General features: G+C 50.3%; 1 protein-coding gene across 1 annotated transcript; it reads left to right on the top strand.

Moving 5' to 3' along the window:
* The first annotated feature begins 6,065 nt into the window (after positions 1-6,065).
* On the top strand, positions 6,066-19,853 carry FOXRED2 (FAD dependent oxidoreductase domain containing 2). The gene is made up of 9 exons (XM_030545489.1): positions 6,066-6,655; positions 7,286-7,830; positions 8,880-9,131; positions 12,703-12,972; positions 13,613-13,779; positions 14,503-14,668; positions 15,206-15,447; positions 17,586-17,756; positions 18,522-19,853. Exons 2-9 carry the CDS (start codon positions 7,295-7,297, stop codon positions 18,782-18,784), a joined length of 2,067 nt encoding a protein of 688 aa, XP_030401349.1. The 5' UTR covers positions 6,066-6,655; positions 7,286-7,294; the 3' UTR covers positions 18,785-19,853.
* The last annotated feature ends 1,664 nt before the right edge of the window (positions 19,854-21,517 follow it).

Below are 21,517 nucleotides of genomic sequence, written 5' to 3'. Positions count from 1 at the left end.
TTTAGAATAAACAGATGAATAAAACACATGTACCTTTACATATACTACTAATTATGTAAAACTACAAGATTTTCCACATTTTAAGGACAATTTTTAACCAGTTGATTCTGGAAAACTTTCATGGGAGAGTGCACCAGCTACTTTGTTAGAAGCTCCTGAAATGTGCTGAATTTCAAAATCAAAATCTTGGAGAGCTAAACTCCATCAAAGCAGTTTTTTGTTGTTTCCCTTATCAGTATGAAGCCACTTTAGCACAGCATGGTCGGTTTGTAGCTGGAAACGCCATCCCCAAACATATGGGCATAGCTTTTCCAGGGCATACACAATGGCATAGCATTCTTTTTCACTGATTGACCAGTAGCTTTCCCTCTCAGACAGTTTTTTGCTGAGAAACACGACAGGATGAAATTCTTGATCCGATCCTTCCTGCATTAAAACTGCTCCTACACCAAGCTCAGACGTATCTGTGGTTACTAGGAATGGTTTGTTAAAGTCTGGGGCCCTTAGCACAGGGTCAGACATGAGTGTAGCCTTAAGCTGGGTAAAGGCCTTCTGACACTCATTAGTCCACTTAACTGCATTTCGCTGTGTCTTTCTGGTCAGGTCTGTTAGTGGGGCAGCGATTTGGCTGTAGTGTGGTACAAATTGCCTTTAATATCCGGCCAAGCCTAAGAAGGATTGGACCTGTTTCTTTGATTTTGGGACAGGCCACTTTTGGATAGCATCCACCTTGGCCTGTAGGGGAGTTATTGTTCCTTGACCCACCTGGTGTCCAAGGTAAGTCACCCTGTTTTGGCCTATTTGACACTTTTTAGCCTTAACAGTTAGTCCTGCCTGCCTGATGCGCTTGAAGACTTTTTTCAAGTGTTCCAGGTGTTCTGCCCATGAATCAGAAAAAATGGCCACATCATCGAGGTAGGCAACTGCAGATTCTCCCAATCCTGCTAGGATACCATCTACAAGTCTTTGGAAGATGGCGGGTGCATTTCGCAGCCTGAAGGGAAGCACATTAAATTCATACACTCCCGCATGGGTGATGAAGGCTGACCTTTATTTGGGGGGTTCATTTAGCGGTACTTGCCAGTACCCCTTGGTTAAGTCTAATGTAGAGATGAACTGGGCACGTCCCAATTTCTCCAATAGCTCATCGGTGCGTGGCATTGGATAGATGTCGGGATGAGTTACAGCATTTAGCTTACGGTAGTTCACGCAAAAGCGTATTTCCACATCTAGTTTGGGAACTAGAACAACTGGAGATGCCCATGCACTGGTACAGGAACGGATTATACCCATTTGTAGCATGCTTTGGAGCTCCCGTTCTATAGCAGCTTGGGCATGAGGAGACACCCAGTAGGGTGGGGCTCTAATTGGGTAAGCATTACCAGTGTCAATGGAGTGGTATGCCCGTTCAGTCCATCCTGGGGTCGCTGAGAACATTAGGGCGAAGATAGTACACAGCTCCTTGATCTGTTGCCGCTGCAGACGTTCCAGTGTGGTGGAGAGGTTCACCTCTTCCGCATCACCGTCACTTTTTCCTTCGTAGTAGACACTTTCAGGCCACTCAGCATCATCTCCTCCCTGGGCTGTAAACTGACAAACCTTTAAGTCTCTGGAATAAAAGGGCTTTAGAGAATTAACATGGTACACTTTAGCCTTTAGAGTCGAGGTGGGGAATGCTATGAGATAGTTAACAGCTCCGAGGCGCTCTTGGACCGTGAATGGCCCTTCCCATGATGCTTCCATCTTATGGGCCTGTTGCACCTTTAAGACCATAACCTGGTCCCCTACTTTGAAGGATTGCTCTCCGGTATGTTTATCATACCAGGCCTTTTGCTCTTCCTGAGCATCCTTTAGGTTTTCTTTAGCAAGGGCTAAAGAGTATCAGAGGGTGCTTTGTAGGTTGCTTACAAAGTCTAGAATGTTAGTTCCTGGAGAAGGCGTAAACCCCTCCCATTGCTGCTTCACCAACTGTAATGGCCTCTTAACCTCGTAGCCATACACAAGTTCGAATAGTGAAAACCCTAAACTGGGATGTGGTACAGCCCTGTAGGCAAAAAGCAACTGCTGCAACACTAGGTTCCAATCATTGGAGTGTTTATTTACGAATTTACGTATCACAGCCCCCAAAGTTCCATTAAACCTTTCCACCGGGCCATTGGTTTGATGGATGTAAGGGGTGGCAACCAAGTGATTCACCCCATGAGCTTCCCACAGATTTTTCATGGTCCCTGCCAGGAAATTAGTTCCTGAATCTGTAAGGATGTCGGAGGACCAACCTACCCTGGCAAAAATGTCTGTTAAGGCCTGGCATGCAGTTTTAGCCCTGGTGTTGCTTAGAGCTACTGCTTCCGGCCATCAGGTAGCAAAGTCCACGAAAGTCAGTATGTACTGCTTTCCTCTGGGGGTCTTTTTTGGGAAAGGACCCAGAATATCCACAGCTACTCGCTGAAATGGGACCTCAATTATGGGAGAGGGGCTTTGACCTGGTCTTGGGGCTTCCCCACACTTTGGCACACCTCACAAGACCGGACATAATTAGCAATGTCCTTGCCCATTCCCTCCCAGTGGAAAGACTTCCCCAACCGGTCCTTGGTTCTGTTCACCCCAGAATGGCCACTGGGATGATCATGAACTAAGCTCAAGAGCTTTACCCTGTACTTAATTGGAACTACCAACTGTTTTTGAGGATGCCAGTCTTCCTGGTGTCCACCAGAAAGAGTCTCCTTGTATAAAAGTCCTTGTTCTAAAACAAATGGGGATCGGTTAGAAGAGCTGAGAGGCGGTGGGGTGCTCTGTGCCACCGCCCAAGCTTTCTGAAGGCTGTCATCTGCTTCCTGCTCAGCTTGGAACTGTTCCCCTGAGGCCGGAGACATCAGTTCCTCCTTAGACTGTGGGCTTGGGCTTGGTCCCTCTGGAAGCGATGTAGGTGATGGGATGGTCTCCATTGATTGTGAACCGCTTTCCACTGGTGCACTATGTGATATTTCAGGCACTGGCTGAGCCCCTTGGGTAGGGTTGTCTGATGCTTCTGCCAGTTCAGGCCTGCTGATGCCCTCTGGTGTTGGGGTTGTAGATGGGTTTGCAAGCGCTGGCGTCAGTGCTGGCAAATGTTCTGGTGCTGGTTGCTTTTCCAGTTCTGGTTCTGGGACTGGATGCACTATGGCTCTTTCAGTTGTTGGCAGGGAATCTGGATCCACCACCTCTGTCCGGGTATCTGGTAACACAGACGGGGCCCTTGTGGACAGCTCAGGAACAGGGATGGGTCTGGAAGCTTGCCTGCATGTGACCATCCCCACCCTCTTGGCCAGCTTCACCTGGTTGGCCAAGTCTTCCCCCAGTAGCATGAGGATGGGATAATTGTCACAGACTGCAAAAGTCCACATTCCTGACCAGCCCTTGTACTGGACAGGCTATCCAGCTGTACACAAATTTAAAGATTTTGACATGCAGGGGGGAATTGTCACTTGGGCCTCTGGGTTGATGAATTTGGGGTTCACTAAGGATTGGTGGATAGCTGACATTTGTGCCCCGGTGTTTCTCCACACGATAACCTTCTTTCCGCCCACTTTCAAGGTTTCCCTTCGCTCCGAGGGTATTTGAGAGGCATCTGGGCCTGGGGATCTTTGGTGTGATGGTGGTGTAATGAACTGTACTCGGTAGGGGTTCTTGGGGCAGTTGGCCTTTATATGTCCCAGTTCATTACATTTAAAACATCGCCCAGTTGACTGGTCACTGGGCCAAGGTGGGTTGCTTGAGACCGGTGAGGTGGGACAATAGGGTGTCTGGGGCTTTCCTTGAGTTGTAGGTGGGGTCTTGGGTTGACCTCGGTGATAGGGTTTATTTCCAGTTTGCCCCCTCTGATATTCACTCCAACTGCTAGTAGTTTTTTTCCTTTCTGCCACTTCCACCCATCTGGCTCCAATCTCCCCCGCCTCGGTTACAGTTTTGGGTTTCCCATCTAGGATGTACCTTTCTATTTCCTCAGGAACACCCTCTAAGAATTGCTCTATTTGCATTAGGAAGGCCATCTCCTTCACAGATTCAGCACTTGTTCCTGATATCCAGGCATCCCAATTCTTTCCAATGTGGTAGGCGTGTCAGGTAAATGACACATCTGGTTTCCACCTTAGGGCTCTGAACCGCTGACGGGCATGCTCAGGTGTTAGCCCCATTCTGATTCTGACGGTTGGTTTGAAAAAAATTATAATCGTTCATGTGTTCCTTAGGCATTTCAGCCGCCACCTCTGCTAAGGGTCCACTGAGCTGTGGCCTCAGCTCTATCATGTACTGGTCTGCAGAGATGTTGTACCCAAGGCAGGCCCTTTCAAAACTTTCTAAGAAGGCCTCAGTATCATCATCTGCCTTGTAGGTGGGAAATTTTCTGGGATGGGGAACAGTACCTGGAGAAGAGTTGTTAGGGTTGGCTGGTCCATCCTGTTTAGCCTTTGCTAAGTCCAGTTCATGCTTTCTCTCTCTTTCCCTCTCTTCCATCTCTTTTTGTTTTATCTCCATAGCTCTCCAGTGGTCAGCCTCTTTGGCTTTCTCTTCTGCCTTCAGCCTAGCCAGTTCCTGTTTAACTGCTTCCTTGGTACTCATTTCTCTGCTTTCCTGTGCTGGCCACACCCCTCTGCAGCTCACTGAAACTGGGATGCAATCAGCTCAGGACTGCTTTGTTAACAGAGACTTTCTAACTAGCTAAACCTGAGAGGTAGAAAGAAAGAAAACAATTCAGCTTGTAAATTCCTTTTGCTGGCTGCTTGCTAACAGCTTGAAGCCTCCTTTTAACAAAGACCCTTGTTAAAAACTTAACACCTCTGCCTTCAGGCTGCTTTCTAAGTAGCTAGAAAGGAGAGGAAAAAAAATCCTACTGGCTTTTAGTTTCCAAAAAAAAAAAATCCCAAACCACTGCTCACCCTGTCAAAGTTTTTTCCTCCACTTTGAACTTTAGAGTACAAATGTGGGGACCTGCATGAACACTTCTAAGCTTAATTACTAGCTTAGATCTGGTAACATCGCCACCAGCCAGAAATGTAGTGTCTGACACACTCCCTCTCCCCCTCAAACTTTCCCCTCCCTGGGTTGCCTTGAGAGGCTTCACCAATTCCCTGGTGAACACAGATCCAAACCCCTTGGATCTTAAAACAAGGACAAATTAACCATCCCCCCTCCTTTTCCCCCACCAATCCCTGGTGAGTCCAGACCCAATCCCCTTGGATCTTAAAACAAGGAAAAATCAATCAGGTTCTTAAAAAAGAAAGCTTTTAATTAAAGAAAGAAAAGGTAAAAATCATCTCTGTAAAATCAGGATGGAAAATACTTCACAGGGTACTCAGATTCACATAGCCCAGAGGAAACCCCCTCTAGCCTTAGGTTCAAAGTTACAGCAAACAGAGGTAAAATCCTCTCAGCAAAAAGAAACATTTACAAGTTAAGAAAACAAACATAAAACTAACACGCCTTGCCTGGCTGATTACTCACAAGTTTGAAACATGAGAGACTGGTTCAGAAAGATTTGGAGAGCCTGGACTGATGACAAGTCCCTCTCAGTCCCCAGGGCGAACAACTGACAAAACAAAAAGCACAAAGACTTCCCTCCACCAAGATCTGAAAGTATCTTGTCCCCCTATTGGTCCTCTGGTCAGGTGTCAGCCAGATTTACAGAGCTTCTTAACCCTTTACAGGTAAAAGGGACATTAACCCTTAACCATCTATAGCAGACCTTAAGGTGGCCATCCTGCAGCAAAAAAACTTCAGGACCAGACTTCAAAGAGAAACTGCTGAGCTTCAGTTCATCTGCAAATTTGACACCATCAGCTCAGGATTGAACAAAGACTGTGAATGGCTTGCCAACTACAGAACCAGTTTCTCCTCTCTTGGTTTTCACACCTCAACTGCTAGAACAGGACCTCATCCTCCCTGCTTGAACTGACCTCGTTATCTCTTGCTTGCTAGCATATATATACCTGCCCCTGGATATTTCCACTACACGCATCTGACGAAGTGGATATTCACCCACGAAAGCTCATGCTCCAAAACGTCTGTTAGTCTATAAGGTGCCACAGGATTCTTTGCTGCTTTTACAGATCCAGACTAACACGACTACCCCTCTGATCCTTAACCATCTGTTTACGACAGCACCACTTGGGGAATTCTGGGCTCGGGAGCAGGCGCTCCCCTGCTGCCCCACCTAGCCAGGCTACTGTGCCCCAAGCTGAAGCTCACCCGGGCAAGTGCTGGCCCTGCGGCTCATCGCCCACCTCAGGCGCCCTGGGCTCTGCCTGGCCTGGCTCAGCTCCCGCCCCTCCTAGCCAGCGGGGGGAATTCATCTGGGCCTGCCCCTTTAAGACTCCCGCTGGGAAGCTTCACCCCCGACCCGTGACACGGGCGTGACAGCGCGGCTCTGACAGGGAAGTGAGTCTCCTACATCACGTGACAGGGCTCCGCCAGGCAGCTAGTAGCGGCGTTCCTATCCCAGTGTCCTCCTCCCACTCGGGAGGAATAGCCGCTCTTGCAACTTCTCTCGCTGGTGGGGTACAGTCTGTCCGCCGCAGGAGGACCACAGTCGCCAGGACTCTATGGTCTGAGTTTGGCCTTTACGGGGCAGCCGGACAGACGGGACCTGCCTGCATCGATTCGCTACAGCCTGACGGGTCAGGTGCGTCAATACGTCACATGTTACGCACCACACGGACGCTGGTCACGCCTCTTTCCTTATTGGGCGGGGGGGTGGTCAGTGGGGTTGTGCCTATTGGCCCGGGTGAGGCTCTGTTCACCTTTCCCCACTGAGGGAGCCGAGCGGAGCAGCGGCCCCCGACTTCCTGATTGGCTGGAGGGTTCACATCCGCTGTCCCCATTGGCTGGGATGGATTGGGGCGAGAGGGGGTGGTTTGCCCCATTGACAAGAGGCTTCACATCCCTGTTCCCCATTGGCTGAGGTGGAGTCAGGCAGTGTGTGTGCAGGTGTGTGACACCTGCCTTTCCCTTTGAGTGGGGGGGAGTTCCCTTAGGGGGCTGTGTCCCTGTTCCCTATTTTGGGGTCTGTGCCCCCTGGTCATGTGGGGGTCTACCAAGATGGAGGAGTACCAGAGAGGGGTGAGGGTTTAGTGCCAGAGACTGGGCAAGGAGGTGGCCAGATGTGGACAAGGTGCATCCATAGCAGCGCCTGGGAGGTCTGCAGTGCCCGTGCAAAGGGGGATTCACCCCAAAGCTGAGCGGTGGAGTCATTTACTTGTAACCCCACTGGGCTCTTGCAAGTTTCTTGTGACTGGGTTTTTGTTTTGAATAGAGCTGGCCGATGGCCCTGCCTGCTGCCCAATGCTCATGGGGCCTGCTCCTAATCTTTGTCTTCTTCATGGGCTTTTCCTGCACTGACGGTGCCTCCACCCTTCCACACCACAACTATTGCATCATTGGTGCTGGCCCCTCGGGCTTGCAGATGGCCTATTTCCTCCAACATGCAGGCCGGGACTATGTGGTCTTTGAGCGTAGCCATGCACCTGGCAGCTTCTTTGCCCTTTATCCACGCCATCGCAAGCTTATCAGCATCAACAAACGACACACTGGCAAGTCCAACAGCGAATTCAATCTTCGCCATGACTGGAACTCCCTTCTCAGCCATGACAGCCGACTGCTTTTCCGACACTACTCTCATGACTTCTTCCCTGAGGCTGACACCATGGTGCGTTACCTTGAAGACTTTGCTTCCATGATGGAGCTCCAGGTTCAATACAACACTGCCATCATCCATGTGAGACTGGAGAGGGACTCACAGGCATGGAATGGCCATTACTTCATTCTTACAGACCATAACAGCCAGAACTACAGATGCAGGTAACCAGCAAAGTGGGCCTGGTCGGCTATGCAGCTTTCCACGAGCCTAGTACATAGCTACCGTTGGGTTGTAGGTGACATGACATAATTCTTGAAAAAGTGCCACCTTCCTTGAGCAACATCACACTGCAGAAGTTTGAAGTGCTGACAGGTGTTATTTCTATTCCTGTGGTAAAGCAGTTTCAGTAAACAACCATTTTGGCATAAAACCATGAAAGTTTTGAGTCTGAGATGATTGTATTCTAAACCCTGTTCTGTGTTTCCAGATGCTCGTTAGGAGCCCAGAACTGGACTAGCAGGTCAGGACTGAGGTGCCTTGTCTGAAGGGTGGATTTGGGGCAGAACTGGAATAATGAGATGCTACCAGTTAGGAATGAGGTGCTGTCGTAGAGTTGTGTGGACAGCTCAGAACTGGAACAGTTGACAGAGCTGCCAGTCAGGATTATTTGATATTCTTTTCCACTCTTAGATGTTGCCCTAACATTAAATAACAGTTGGAACAGAGGGCCTGTGAGATGATTCTGCTTACTTTATCGTCTAGTTTATTCTTTTAAATTGAGATGTTTTCTGTCTCATAATAAAATAACAGGGAGCACTCCATATACTGTGTTAAAAGGCAACAATTTAAAATGTGTAGAAGGAAATACTTTTCATGCACCATATACTTAACCTGTGAAATTCACTGGCATTGGTTTTTTTTAAATACATAAAGCTTAGAGAGACTTGGAGAAGATTAGACATTTATGCATAACATCTGCAATGGCCTTTGCTAGGATAAAATTATAAGGGTTATTGACCCTCATGGTATTGAGAATAAGCAGATTACTAATTGAAGTTGGGATGACGCTTCCACTCATACTATGTAGTACTGAGCAATGAAAATGCATTAAATAGCTGGGTCAGTATGGCAGGCTGCAGAACATTACACTGAACAAGGTAGCAGTAGTGTAATCCTGTATTACAGGAGGTGGGATGGTGGATGAGATCTTATATGGCAGTTTCTGTGTTCCCTAATGTTGACAATGCTTTCTCATCATGTCTCTTTGCAGCCTATTGTTGGTAGCCACTGGAACATGGGTTCCCAATGTGGTAAACTTCCCAGGCTCCGAATATGTTGAGGGCTATGAATCTGTGTCCATCAACCCAGAGGACTTTGCTGGCCAGAGTGTGTTGATCTTGGGTCGAGGGAACTCTGCCTTTGAGACAGCAGAGAACATTCTGGGGGTCACCAATTTCATACATATGGTGAGCCGCTCCCGCGTTCGCCTCTCTTGGGCCACCCACTACGTTGGAGATTTAAGGTATGAGACTGGTCTCCTTCATGGTTTTAATGTGAATTGAATATTAACCAAGTGAAATTGCCATTGGCTGATGAGACTGGCCAGATTGGTGCAGCAGACTAATGTCTTGGAGGATTAGTAATGGGATATGGAGCCTTTCACTTTTAGGTCCATGTTTTAATCCAGCCCAGGTTTGCAGTTACTGAAAATTGTCTATTTCATAGCTGTGAAATGAGTTGGTAGGGGGAGTCTCTGACAGTTCCTAATGGAAACAGTCCTAAAATCTGTCATCATCAGGGCCGGCATTAGGCCGATTCGCCCAATTCCTGGGAATCGGGCCCCGCACCTAAGAGGGCCCCTTTTAAATTTTTTTACTTACCCTGGCTGCTGTCTGCTCCAGGATCTTCCATGGCCCCGCTCCCCTGACCAAAGCACCGGCGGGAGCGTGGCTGCCCCACAGCCCCACTCTCTCTCAGCTGGAGCTCTGACCAGAGCGCTGCAAGCCCCGCGGCCCCGCTCTCCTGGCTGGAGCTCTGGCCGGAGCCCGACAAGCTCCGCGGCCCCGCTCTCCTGGCTGGAGCTCTGGCCGGAGCCCGACAAGCCCCGCAACCCCTCTCTCCTGACTGGAGATCTGGCCGGAGCCCGACAAGCCCCGCGGCCCCGGCTGGCGCTCAGGCCAGAGCGCGACAAGCCCCGCGGCCCCGCTCTCCTGGCTGGAGCTCTGGCCGGAGCGCGACAAGCTCCGCGGCCCTGCTCTCCTGGCTGGAGCTCTGGCCGGAGCCCGACAAGCCCTGCGGCCCCGCTCTCCTGGCTGGAGCTCTGGCCGGAGCCCGACAAGCCCCGCGGCCCCGCTCTCCTGGCTGGAGCTCTGGCCGGAGCCCGACAAGCCCCGCGGCCCCGGCTGGCGCTCAGGCCAGAGCGCGACAAGCCCCGCGGCCCCGCTCTCCTGGCTGGAGCTCTGGCCGGAGCGCGACAAGCCCCGCGGCCCCGCTCTCCTGGCTGGAGCTCTGGCCGCAGCGCGACAAGCCCCGCGGCCCCGCTCTCCTCGCTGGAGCTCTGGCCGGAGCGCGACAAGCCCCGCGGCCCCGGCTGGAGCTCTGGCCGGAGCGCGACAAGCCCCGCGGCCCCGGCTGGAGCTCTGGCCGGAGCACGACAAGCCCCGCGGCCCCGGCTGAAGCTCTGGCCGGAGCGCGACAAGCCCCGCGGCCCCGCTCTCCTGGCTGGAGCTCTGGCCGGAGCGCGACAAGCCCCGCGGCCCCGCTCTCCTGGCTGGAGCTCTGGCCGGAGCGTGACAAGCCCCGCAGCCCCGCTCTCCTGGCTGGAGTCTGCCGGAGCGCGAAAAGCCCCGCGGCCCCGCTCTCCTGGCTGGAGTCTGGCCGGAGCACGACAAGCCCCGCGGCCCCGGCTGGAGCTTCAGCTGGAGCGCGACAAGCCCCATGGCCCCGCTCTCCTGGCCGGAGCTGTGGCCGGAGCACGACAAGTCCCGCAGCCCTGCTCTCCTGGCTGGAGCTCTGGCCGCAGCGCGACAAGCCCCGCGGCCCCGCTCTCCTCGCTGGAGCTCTGGCCGGAGCGCGACAAGCCCCGCGGCCCCGGCTGGAGCTCTGGCCGGAGCGCGACAAGCCCCGCGGCCCCGGCTGGAGCTGTGGCCGGAGCGCGACAAGCCCCGCGGCCCCGGCTGAAGCTCTGGCCGGAGCGCGACAAGCCCCGTGGCCCCGCTCTCCTGGCTGGAGCTCTGGCCGGAGCACGACAAGCCCCGCGGCCCCGCTCTCCTGGCTGGAGCTCTGGCCGGAGCGCGACAAGCCCCGCGGCCCCGCTCTCCTGGCTGGAGCTCTGGCCGGAGCGCGACAAGCCCCGCGGCCCCGCTCTCCTGGCTGGAGTCTGCCGGAGCGCGAAAAGCCCCACGGCCCCGCTCTCCTGGCTGGAGTCTGGCCGGAGCACGACAAGCCCCGCGGCCCCGGCTGGAGCTTCAGCTGGAGCGCGACAAGCCCCACGGCCCCGCTCTCCTGGCCGGAGCTGTGGCCGGAGCACGACAAGTCCCGCAGCCCTGCTCTCCTGGCTGGAGCTCTGGCCGGAGCGCGACATGCCCCGCGGCCCCAGCTGGAGCTGTGGCCGGAGCGCGACAAGCCCCGTGCCCCTGGCTGGAGCTCCGGGCCCTTTAAATAGCCCCCAGAGCCCTGGGGTAGCAGGGGGCTCTGCGGGCTATTTAAAGGGCCAGGGCTCCAGCTGCCTCTGCCACCCCGGTCCTTTAAATAGCCGCCGGAGCCCCGCCGCCCCCATGCATTCCCCAAGGCTCCCACGGCTATTTAAAAGGTCCGGGGCGGCGTAGAAGCAGGGGAGTCCCGGGCCCTTTAAATAGCCCCCAGAGCCCTGGGATAGCGGGGGGCTTGGGGGCTTTTTAAAGGGCTGTGGCTCCAGCTGCCTCTGCTGCACCCCCTGCCCTGCCCGCACCAGCCCCGCCCCCCGCTGCCTGCAGCCAGCTCTGCACCCCCTGCCCACAGCCAGCCCATACCAAACCCCCTGCCCCGTCTCCAGCCAACCCCTGCTGCACCCCCCCTGCGTGAAGCCAGCCAGTCCCATACTCCTGTCTCCAGCCAGCCCCGCACCCCTTGCCCTGCCTGCAGCCAGACCCTACCTCCAGTCACCCCCTGTCCTGCCTTGAACCAGCCCCATGTCCACTGCTGCCCTGCAGTTCCCAGGCCAGTAACCTGCACACCTGCTTCAATGAGGGGGGCAGGAAGCAGCAAGAACCCACACATGTGCACGCCCCCAGGGAGTGGCGGGGACCCACACATGTGAAATGGCAGTCATTAATAACCAATCAACTGCATATATGATGCAATGTACATAATATACAATTTCATTATTTATATAGTTATGGAAAGTAAATAATACATGGAAGAAATGGAAGGCCTTTTTTTACACTTTTTTCTTTTTAAGTCATCCCTGCCAGGGCCCCGCCGAAAGTGTTCAAATTGGGCCCCACACTTCCTAAAGCTGGCCCTGGTCATCATTACAATCACTAATTGGCCTCTTGCTTGCCAGGGTTGATGAACCATGGAGGGATAGTCCAGTGGTTAGGGTACCAGCTCAGGAGACCCAGGTTCAATTCCTTGCTCTGCCACAGATGCCCTGTGTGACCTTGAGCAAGTTTAGTCTGTGCCTCGCTTCCCCACCTGTAAAATGGGGATAATAGCACTACCCTACTTCAAGAAGGTGTTGAGAAGATGAACACGTTAATGACCATGAAACACTCAGATACTCCAGGAATGGGGGCCATAGATAGAATGGAGACTGAGCTCTCCTTTTATTGCTGTGAGGTGTACTGGTGAGGCAGTATGAAGGAAGCTTACATTGCCACTATGTATGTTGTACCTGCTTGGGTGGTACATAAAGGATACCTATCTCCAGCACTGTCAGTCTAGTATATCTCATCAGCACCAAATTCCCACAGACACAAAAGGCACCAATTGTGGGATAGCTGTAGTGTGCTTCGGGACAGAATCGTAGGATGCGTAATACACTCGTCATGTTTCCAGGAGCAGTTCTTGAACCCCAGATCCCTCTTCTTTCTTATATTCTCCCTGTTCCTCAGAGCGATTAACAATGGACTCCTAGATACATACCAGCTGAAGTCTTTGGATGGGCTTCTGGAGGGTGACTTGGAAGATCTGGCTATTGTCAAGGATAAGAAAGGGAAGCTGCACATCACTCTCAAATTCTATCTGGAAAACAGCAACAGCAGTGCAGGTGCAGAATCCATCACTCTCCCACAGGATGAGCTGGACAACTTTGCCACCCGGGCACCCTACGACCGTGTCATCCGCTGCCTGGGTTGGAAGTTTGACTTCTCCATATACAACAGGTGAGGGTGAACCTGGGCCTGGAGGAAGAAGGAACAGAGGAAGTGAGATTATGTATGTGGGTGTGTGAGAAAATGTGTACCACTGCTCTCTACCAGATGGGATGTCAGATCTAAGTGAGTGGAGTTATTTGAATTTGCAGACCTGCTTCCTTGACTTCCTGGGGAGAGACCTATGTCTCTGGAGCTGAAGGCCCTGATGTCCCGTGGGTATTGTCAGCTGGTGACTGCATCAATGGTGTACAGATCCTGATCCATACAGCGAAGCTTTTTTCCTAATCGTCATCCCTCAGCGCACATTCTTGTCACTCTCTGCCTTGGCTTGTCTCCTAATACAGACTGGAAACAATATCAGTAAATCTGCTTTCTTTTAATTGGGAGTGTTACTGTGTCAAGTGTCTCAGACCCAAATGTGACCCCCACACAAAACCACCTTAAAATTAGTGCTCTTGGTTTCTAATAAAATTCCCTCTCTGTGCTCCTGGCTGGAGAAAGGAATGAACCCTTCTGAGGGCAGTGGGAGCAGGAAGCGAAATCTTTGAAAATGACCAGGCCATAACCTATGCCCCTCCAGACACACTCAGCCACCTACCCTCAAATCTCCCCATCCTGACTGGCTTAATCTGCTCTTTTGTGCACCCAGATCTCTTAGACTGATGCCAGGGAAAGGGAATAAGAAGAAGTATCCTCTGATCAAACCCAGTTATGAGTCAAGAGGCACCCAGGGGCTCTTTGTTCTGGGCACTGCTAGCCACTCTATCGACTTCAGGAAATCTGCTGGGGGCTTTATCCATGGATTCCGATATACAAGTGAGCGTTGGATGTACAGAATGGGCAAAAGTTGGGAAAGAAGGGCTGAGGTGGGAAGGAACAAGTCACAGGCTAGTAGTGGATTAGTGAATGTTACCTGATCACCTTCAGTCTTTAGTATATCACACAGCCCTCATTGTGAAAATGTGATCTATCCAGTTTGCGATTGCACAGCAAGGTATGAGGTGAAGGACATGCTGTGGAAAAGATTTTGGCCCATATCTGTTGTCTTTTAGTTATGTCATTTTTTGTTTTGTCTTTGTTTGCGAGTTTGTCTTCCTATCTCTTGCCTTCTGTCTCTTATTTATACAACACAATGCATAAGTTCTTGCCATCAGGTATACTGTCTTGTGAGTGGTTGTGGGTGAGAGGTCTTTTGTGGAGCAGAGTTTTGGGCAGAGGCGTTAATATTTTTTGAAAATTCTTATACTTGAGAGAGACTGCTGCTCTGGTGAAATGATTCACAAAGAGAACTCCCTTACTTTCCAGCCGGTTAGGATCACCTCAACTTTCTGAGGACTGTCCACTCAGCGTGAGCAATCCTGGGGAGAATTCTTAGTGCCGATTGGCTGAGGTGGAGATCACATGACTTGCTATAGTCTAGTATCAATCTTGTCTGTCCTGATGTTGCTTGTATGTGTCTCCTTGTTATGTGATTCAGTATCTTAAAGGTGTGAGCTGTATTTTAAAGGGAGCTTTTTCTTTCTTGATTTGCTATCCTAGCTCGTGCTGTCCATCGCTTGTTGGAACATCGTCACCATGGAGTCCCCTGGCCATCATCAGTCTACCCCATTACACAGCTGACAAATTCCATCATAAAACGGGTGAATGAGGCATCTGGACTATACCAGATGTTCAGTGTCCTGGGTGACATCATTCTGCTGAGAGAGTGAGTGAGTAATTATTCCCGGCACTCTGCTCCATCAATGAGTTCCTTCTCTTTAGGGGCTAAAACAAACCAAAAACTCCTGCTGAAGTCAAAACAGTATTTCTGGATTCCCCTTTGAATGCTCCTGGTGAAAAGCTTTCAACAAGATAGGCTGTCTCCGTTTTGGATGGAGTGAAGCAGGGCTTAAATTCTCCCCAAATATTTCCTGGAGCCTCAAGGGTCCGAGCTCCAGCCCCATGGGGTGCACCAGGACTCTGCACCGGATGTCTTCGGCTGGATTTAAGCCCTGGGGAGAAGGGTCCCTTGGTCTGGAAATAATGGAGACTTGTAATAGGATATTGAGCTTTTTAAATCCCTACATCACTAGGTGTGGGCCAAACCAGATGAATAATGACTGAAAATCATTACCATCTGATGGTGTTCAGGGGCCTCAGCCAATGAGGATATATTGGGTCCTATATATTTGCCTTAACCCCTTGTTGGCTGATTAGATTGTTCCTTGTAGAAAGATCTCATGAATGTGGTTGTGACTCCTAGGAATGCCGCGGCATTTGAGTACTTGGAGGAGTATCCAGTCGGGATCCTGGCAGAGCTGGAATTGCACACAGGGAGAAAGGCCCACAATGGGCTCTTTGTTGTCGTCATGGAGTATGGGAAGAATTTCTCTGGGGCTGACAAGGATGTCTTCTACTACAACCGAGCAGTGGGGGAGGCACAACATGCCTGGCAGTCTAACTTTCTGCATCCTGTTATTTATTACTACAAACAACTCCCCACAGGTAAGCTGACAAGCATCCCTCCTCACCCTTCTACCCTGATTATCCCATATGTACAAGATGGAAAGTTAAGGATGGCTCAGGACAAGAGGGAATTTTGAGCCCATCCTAGACATCTTCCCCTGCTTCTTTGAAGTTGTTCCCCTGTGGTATACTAGCCACTGCTGCAGGTGCTCATGGTATACTTGTAACCCACCCACCCCATCAGTGTATATTAAGTTGTTTTCTCTTGTCTGATCTTTGGAAGCCTCTTGGGTCAGGGATCATCTGTTTGTACAGCACCTGGCACAATGAAGTCCTGGTCTAGGACTGGGGCCCCTAGGCCCTACTGTAGGACAAATAATAAGAATACAAAATAAAGAAATGGAAGAGGGAAGGGAAGTTCCTTTGGAACTCATCAGCACTGCTCTTCAGTCATCCAGAAGACATCACTGATGAGTGGTGTCAGATATGGCAACTTCCTGCAATATCTTTGGGCTACAACAGCTCCTCCAGGAAGTGAAAACAGTAGAGGATGATTTAGGGAAATCACTGATTATAACATTTCCAGAGAAGTAACACTTCCTGGGAAGGCTCACATATTCTGGTTCAAATCTACTGACCAACAGACAAATAAAGGACTTATGGATAAATAGTCCAAGCTTAAACCGATTCAGGGCCTTCATTCTGGTCTAAAGACTGATATGAACTGGTAGCCATAGGAAAAACCCAGCTGCAGCGGCCGCTCCCCCACTGAGCACAAGTGCTGCCTTTTTAATTTTACTCCCCCGGGAGCTGGGGGAAAAAAAAGGCGCCACCCGCTGTGGCGCTTTTAGTGACGGGGCAGCGCTCCAGGTCTTCGGCGGTACTTCGGTGGTGGGCCCTTCACTCGCTCTGAGTGTCTTCGGCAGCACAAGCTTCATCACCGAAATGCCACCAAAGACCCGCAGAGCAAGTGAAGGTCCCGCCACCGAAGACCCGAAGCGCCACCCCAACAGTAAAAGTGCTGCAGCGAGTGACACCTTTTTTTTTTTTCCCTGCTCCGCCTGTTCCCTCCACCTGGCTACGCTCCTGTTTCCACCCTCTCCTTTTCAATGGAGAAGCACCAGGTTAAAGATGGATTCCAGTTCAGGTGACATGATTACATGTTATGTTAGACTTCATTACCCACTTGCCACCGCACAGGTATACAGAAAGACTTACAAGTAAAACAGAGCCGTCTGCAGTCAGTTGTCCTGGTTGATGGGAGCCATCAAGATTCCAAACCACCATTAATGGCCCACACTTTGCATAATTACAATAGGCCCTCAGAGTTATATTTCATATTTCTAGTGTCAGATACAAGAGTGGTACCTTTATACAAATAGGATGATCACACTCAGTAGATCATAAGCTTTGTAATGATACCTTACAAGAGACCTTTTGCATGAAGCATATTCCAGTTACATTATATTCATACTCATCAGCATACTTTCATAAAATCATATAGAGTACAACGTCACACCATGTGACTTCTGAGTTGTGTAAGTACTGCGGTGCCTAGTGGCGTTGCCCAACTCAACTGCTGTCCTGTGGTGTACCCATCTCTGAGACATCGTATACTGACAGGAGAACCCCCAGCTCTGATGAAAGAAGCCAAGAGCAAGATTTAAAAGCAGCATAACATCAAAGCAAATAAAAAAGCGCACACAATAAATTTCCCTGGAAGAATCCAAAGATTAGAGTGTTGACATTTCACCTCCAGAGACCTAACTTCAAATTCTGGCATGGATGACAAGGGAAGTGAGTTTGGTTAATAATAACATAAAGCCTAAGCACAGTTTGGCATGACTGGCTGGTTCAGAGGGATCAGAGCTAAAATAGTAATGGTGGGTGTCGTGTGCATCCATCCACCCAGGACTGAAAAAGCAGGGAGTGCTGCAGGGCAGGAGTAAGGGGTATTGACAGAGCTGAGAGTCAGTTCAGGACTAGAATAGCTGAGATTTGTGCCGCAGATCAGAATAGATGCAGTGTCGAAGTTGTTGCAAGGTGAGGGGGTCAGGCCCGGAAGCTGGAATAGCTGCTGCAGTATTAACTTCCCATCTCCTTGAGCTCTTCCGAATTTCATTTTGATTCTGGAAAAGGAGGACAAAAGCACATTTTTTCCTTTGTTCTGTCAACAGTGCGTGAGATGAGTCTCCGTCCTCCAGACTGGCCTCTCCCCCGCCCAGATGCTGTCCATCATATTGTGGAGGATTTCCTGACAGACTGGACTGCCCCAAACGCCCATATCCTCCCACTTAGACGCTTCCTGGAGAACTGCCTGGACACTGATCTGCGCAGCTTCTTTGCAGGTAACCTGGATGCTAGCTGGAAATGGGGGATGGGAGACATCTCTGACTGAGATAGGACGGTAACAGGCCAACAGTTTAGTTAACATGAAAGATCTCTCTGACTACTGGGTAGCTGGGAAATCTTACTACTAGTTGGATGCACTCCATGAAACAGAAAGAAGTGCTGGGTCATATCAGGAGCTCACCTATTCCAAAATGGCCTATGATCTTAAATGCCCCAAGAGGTGGAGGGACAGCAGGGTGCCCCTTGGCAAGTCCTGTCTTCTGCGAGTGTATGCTAGGTCTTGATTCAATACCACACAGGCTTCAGCTTCCCTACTCCTCCATCTGAAATGAGATTTGTGCTGACAAGTACCACAGCTGCTTTCAGTTGGAAACAGTAGGGACAGCTTGTGGGATGAGAGAAAAGAACTCTGTGATACCAAAGCTGGAAAACTACAGTCTCTCACCTCCTGAGCTGGAGAATGGGTTAGGAAACCTATATATGAATTTCATGGGGCCACAGAGGGAAGCACTTCTGAGCTACCAAATTGCAGAACCAGGTTTCAATCTCAAATTCTGTTCCTCCCTCTCTGAATTTACATATTTTGTGGGAGACAATTAATTACTCTGGATTAATCAAGCCAGAGTGCTTGCTGGAGAAGTGCTATCACTGTCCCTGACCTTTATCCTTTTGGTTTCGAATGATTGACTTGTTGGGAGACCCTGAATTATTAAGCATTTACAGAGCATCTGTACACAATCTTTTTTTGGTTTTATTTGTAGAGTCCTGTTTCCTGTTTGCTCTGACTCACCAGAAGCTGCCTCCCTTTTGTCAGCAGGGATACATGCGAATGCAAGGGCTTGTGGGTAACAAAAGACTTAGGCAGCATGCAGTGGAAGCCGGCCTACTGGAGGACCACACTGTTACGCACTTTACAGATGAACTGCTTGGTGGCCAGAGGGGTTCACGTGACCAGTTGCTGAAGGATCACGTGATACCAAGTAGCCCCCTACATTATCTTGTGACTACCAAGGATGAACTTTAACCTTTCCCAATTCATACTGAAACTCATGGGGACTGTTGTGACAATACTGTAACACACATCTGCAGCAGGATTCCAACCTCTTTCATGTGCCACTGGCTTCCTGCCCATCCCTCCAGCAGTCCACATATTGCCAAAGACCTGCTCAGATCTGTTGTGACTGATGGGACCGATGTGCTCTGGAGGATAAGTAAGAAGCTGAGATTCAGTGAGGTGGAGGCTTCTCCTTTGTCCGTGCAGAGCCCACAGTGCTCAAAGACAGTGTTGTATTTATCTTATGGACCAATGTCTGGCAACATCTGGGGATCACAGGTATGGGAAGAGAGAGAGAGAAGAGATGCACAGATGGCTTAACATGAAATATTTTTGGTTTTGATGTGACACAGTCAAATGTCTTGAGGGCAGGTTGGAGACTCTGATCATTGGATGCTGTGTCCAGTACATTCTTGTTTATACCTGAAGATTTGTATGTTCACTGAATCGGAAGCGGTACGTTCAGAAGCAAAATTTTTCATGCACTTTGATGGAGACAGTGAGGGGCATGGCAGTATATTTAGTTTTAGTGCAGGGTAATATAATGTCACTGCCTGGACGGCGGTCCCAAAAGCCACCTCCCTCTTTAATGGTAAGCAGCTAGCCTAGGAAGCTTAGACCCAATGTGAACTGTCACTAGATAGACCCTGCTAGCCTATCCATTCCTTTACTTGGTGGAGTTGGTATTCTTTGCCAGCTGCTCCTATTTAGAAGGGATAATCCCTGTATTTTTTAACAAAATATCTGTCCTATTTGCACTATGTCCTTCCAAAAAGCTTCCAGTGCATTTCACTCTAGTTAAAATGTGTATTCCTAGTTTTCTTCCCAGATGTTCCTATTTATAGCTTTCAGATGTATGGTAAATTGTCTGTCTGCGTTTTATTGCTCCATTATCTGATAGGCACAAACCTCTCACTTCTTGGAAACCACTAATCAGGGCAAGGAGTTTTGAGTTCAGTCTTCCTATGGGCTTGTCTACATCACAAAGTTGCAGCGCTGGTGAGGGGGTTACAGCGCTGCAACTTAGGAGGTGTACACATCTGCAGGGCATCACCAGCGCTGCAACTCCCTGTTTGCAGCGCTGGCCGTACTCCCGTTTTGTCTCGGGTGTAGAGGATCCAGCGCTGGTGATCCAGCGCTGGTAATCAAGTGTAGACACTTACCAGCGCTTTTCTTGACCTCCGTGGAATAAGCAGGTATCCCAGCATACCTGAGGAAGCCTCTCTGGTAATCAAGCAGGTCTCCTTCCCCGGTTTGCTCTCGCGTTCCCCGAACCCCCGAGCAAGCAGGTCTCCTTCCCTGCGGTTGGCAGGGGGGTTCGGGGAACGCGAGAGCAAACCGCGGGGAAGCTGGTCTCCTTCCCCGGTTTGCTCTCGCGTTCCCCGAACCCCCCTTGAAGCCGCCCAACAGCGCTGCAGTGTGGCCACATCTAACACCACTTGCAGCGCTGGTTGCTGTAAGTGTGGCCACTCTGCAGCGCTGGCCCTATACAGCTGTACTAATACAGCTGTAACAACCAGCGCTGCAAAATTGTAGATGTAGACATACCCTCAGTCCCCATGATTTCTGAGAGGTAGAGGGGGGCAGGCGGAAATAGGCTTCCTGCTATCCCCATATCCATGATAATACCTTGCATTCCTGGTAAGATGGGTGGAGGAGGGGATGGACCTGAATAATCCCTCCCCGCCATCTGATCCTTAAGTAGCCTTTCCCAGGGACCCCTTAAATTTTCTTGCTCTTTCTGTAAAGATTCAGTTCCTCTAGGTCTTTGCTGCTAGAGGTTGGGGAGCAGTTGACATGAGTGAGGGATTGGAAGGGGTATCACGCACAGACTGGTGAAAATGCTGCTGCTGTCAAAGGATCCTCTTAGCTGCTACTGGGAGAAACAGGGTTGATATCTCAGCTGGTGTAAATTGGTATTGCTCCACTCCCTTTAATGGAACTACATCTGTTTGCACTAGATGCGAATCTGGCCCAGATAGAGATGTCTGAAAAGTCTGTATTCACCAAGCAGCCCACACGACTCACCATGGGCATCCTACATGTGGACTATCCAAGGGGAGTGGAATTAGGAGGGCCAGTGAGAGTGCTAACAGGCCTGTGTGACCTAAAGGACAATGCAACTGAACTATGAAATACTAGAGCCAAGAGCAGGCCCACTGTACGCACACACATGCATGCGTGCACACACACAAAGCACCCTCTGTAATATCCACACACAAAATCATAAGACTGTAAATTGCTAGTGTGTGGGTTGCCTTAGATTGCAGTTCTGCTCTGAGAAATGACTAAAAATGCCACCTTCTTCTCCACCAGTGTGTGCGCCCTCCTGTTGTGTGTCCGAATCAGATCTGTTAAGTTCAATGTCAGAAGATTTTACTGTTTACTCTGCCACCCATGCAGAGCCAGAACAGCTGAGAGAATGAATCATGCTCATTCTGACTCACATGTAATCAATAACATTTGTTAAGTTCCAACTTCATCTTTGGTGGCGTTTGAACCAATCCAAATCCATTGTCCCTCTGGGATCCCAAGCAGAGATCATAGTTAGGAAAACCATTCTAATTGTAAAGCAGACAAGTTGGATCTGGATGTCACAAAGGAGCAATAAACACAAACTCTCATGGTGCCATTTTTGTAATGACTTTTCATAGCAGAATTTCCATTTAATACTGATGCCCAATTTAATTTTATTGTATCTCC

Source organism: Gopherus evgoodei, chromosome 1 (genome assembly GCF_007399415.2).
Source record: "Gopherus evgoodei ecotype Sinaloan lineage chromosome 1, rGopEvg1_v1.p, whole genome shotgun sequence".
NCBI classification, from domain to species: domain Eukaryota; kingdom Metazoa; phylum Chordata; order Testudines; family Testudinidae; genus Gopherus; species Gopherus evgoodei.
This window is presented reverse-complemented; position numbering and strand designations above follow the sequence as displayed.

Excerpts from the sequence above, each read along its gene's own strand:
- FOXRED2 (XM_030545489.1), top strand. The coding sequence starts at position 7,295 with ATGGCCCTGCCTGCTGCCCAATGCTCATGGGGCCTGCTCCTAATCTTT. Across the intron at positions 14,669-15,205 it reads GACATCATTCTGCTGAGAGA|GAATGCCGCGGCATTTGAGT; the intron begins GTGAGTGAGTAA and ends TGTGACTCCTAG. Across the intron at positions 15,448-17,585 it reads CTACAAACAACTCCCCACAG|TGCGTGAGATGAGTCTCCGT; the intron begins GTAAGCTGACAA and ends TTCTGTCAACAG.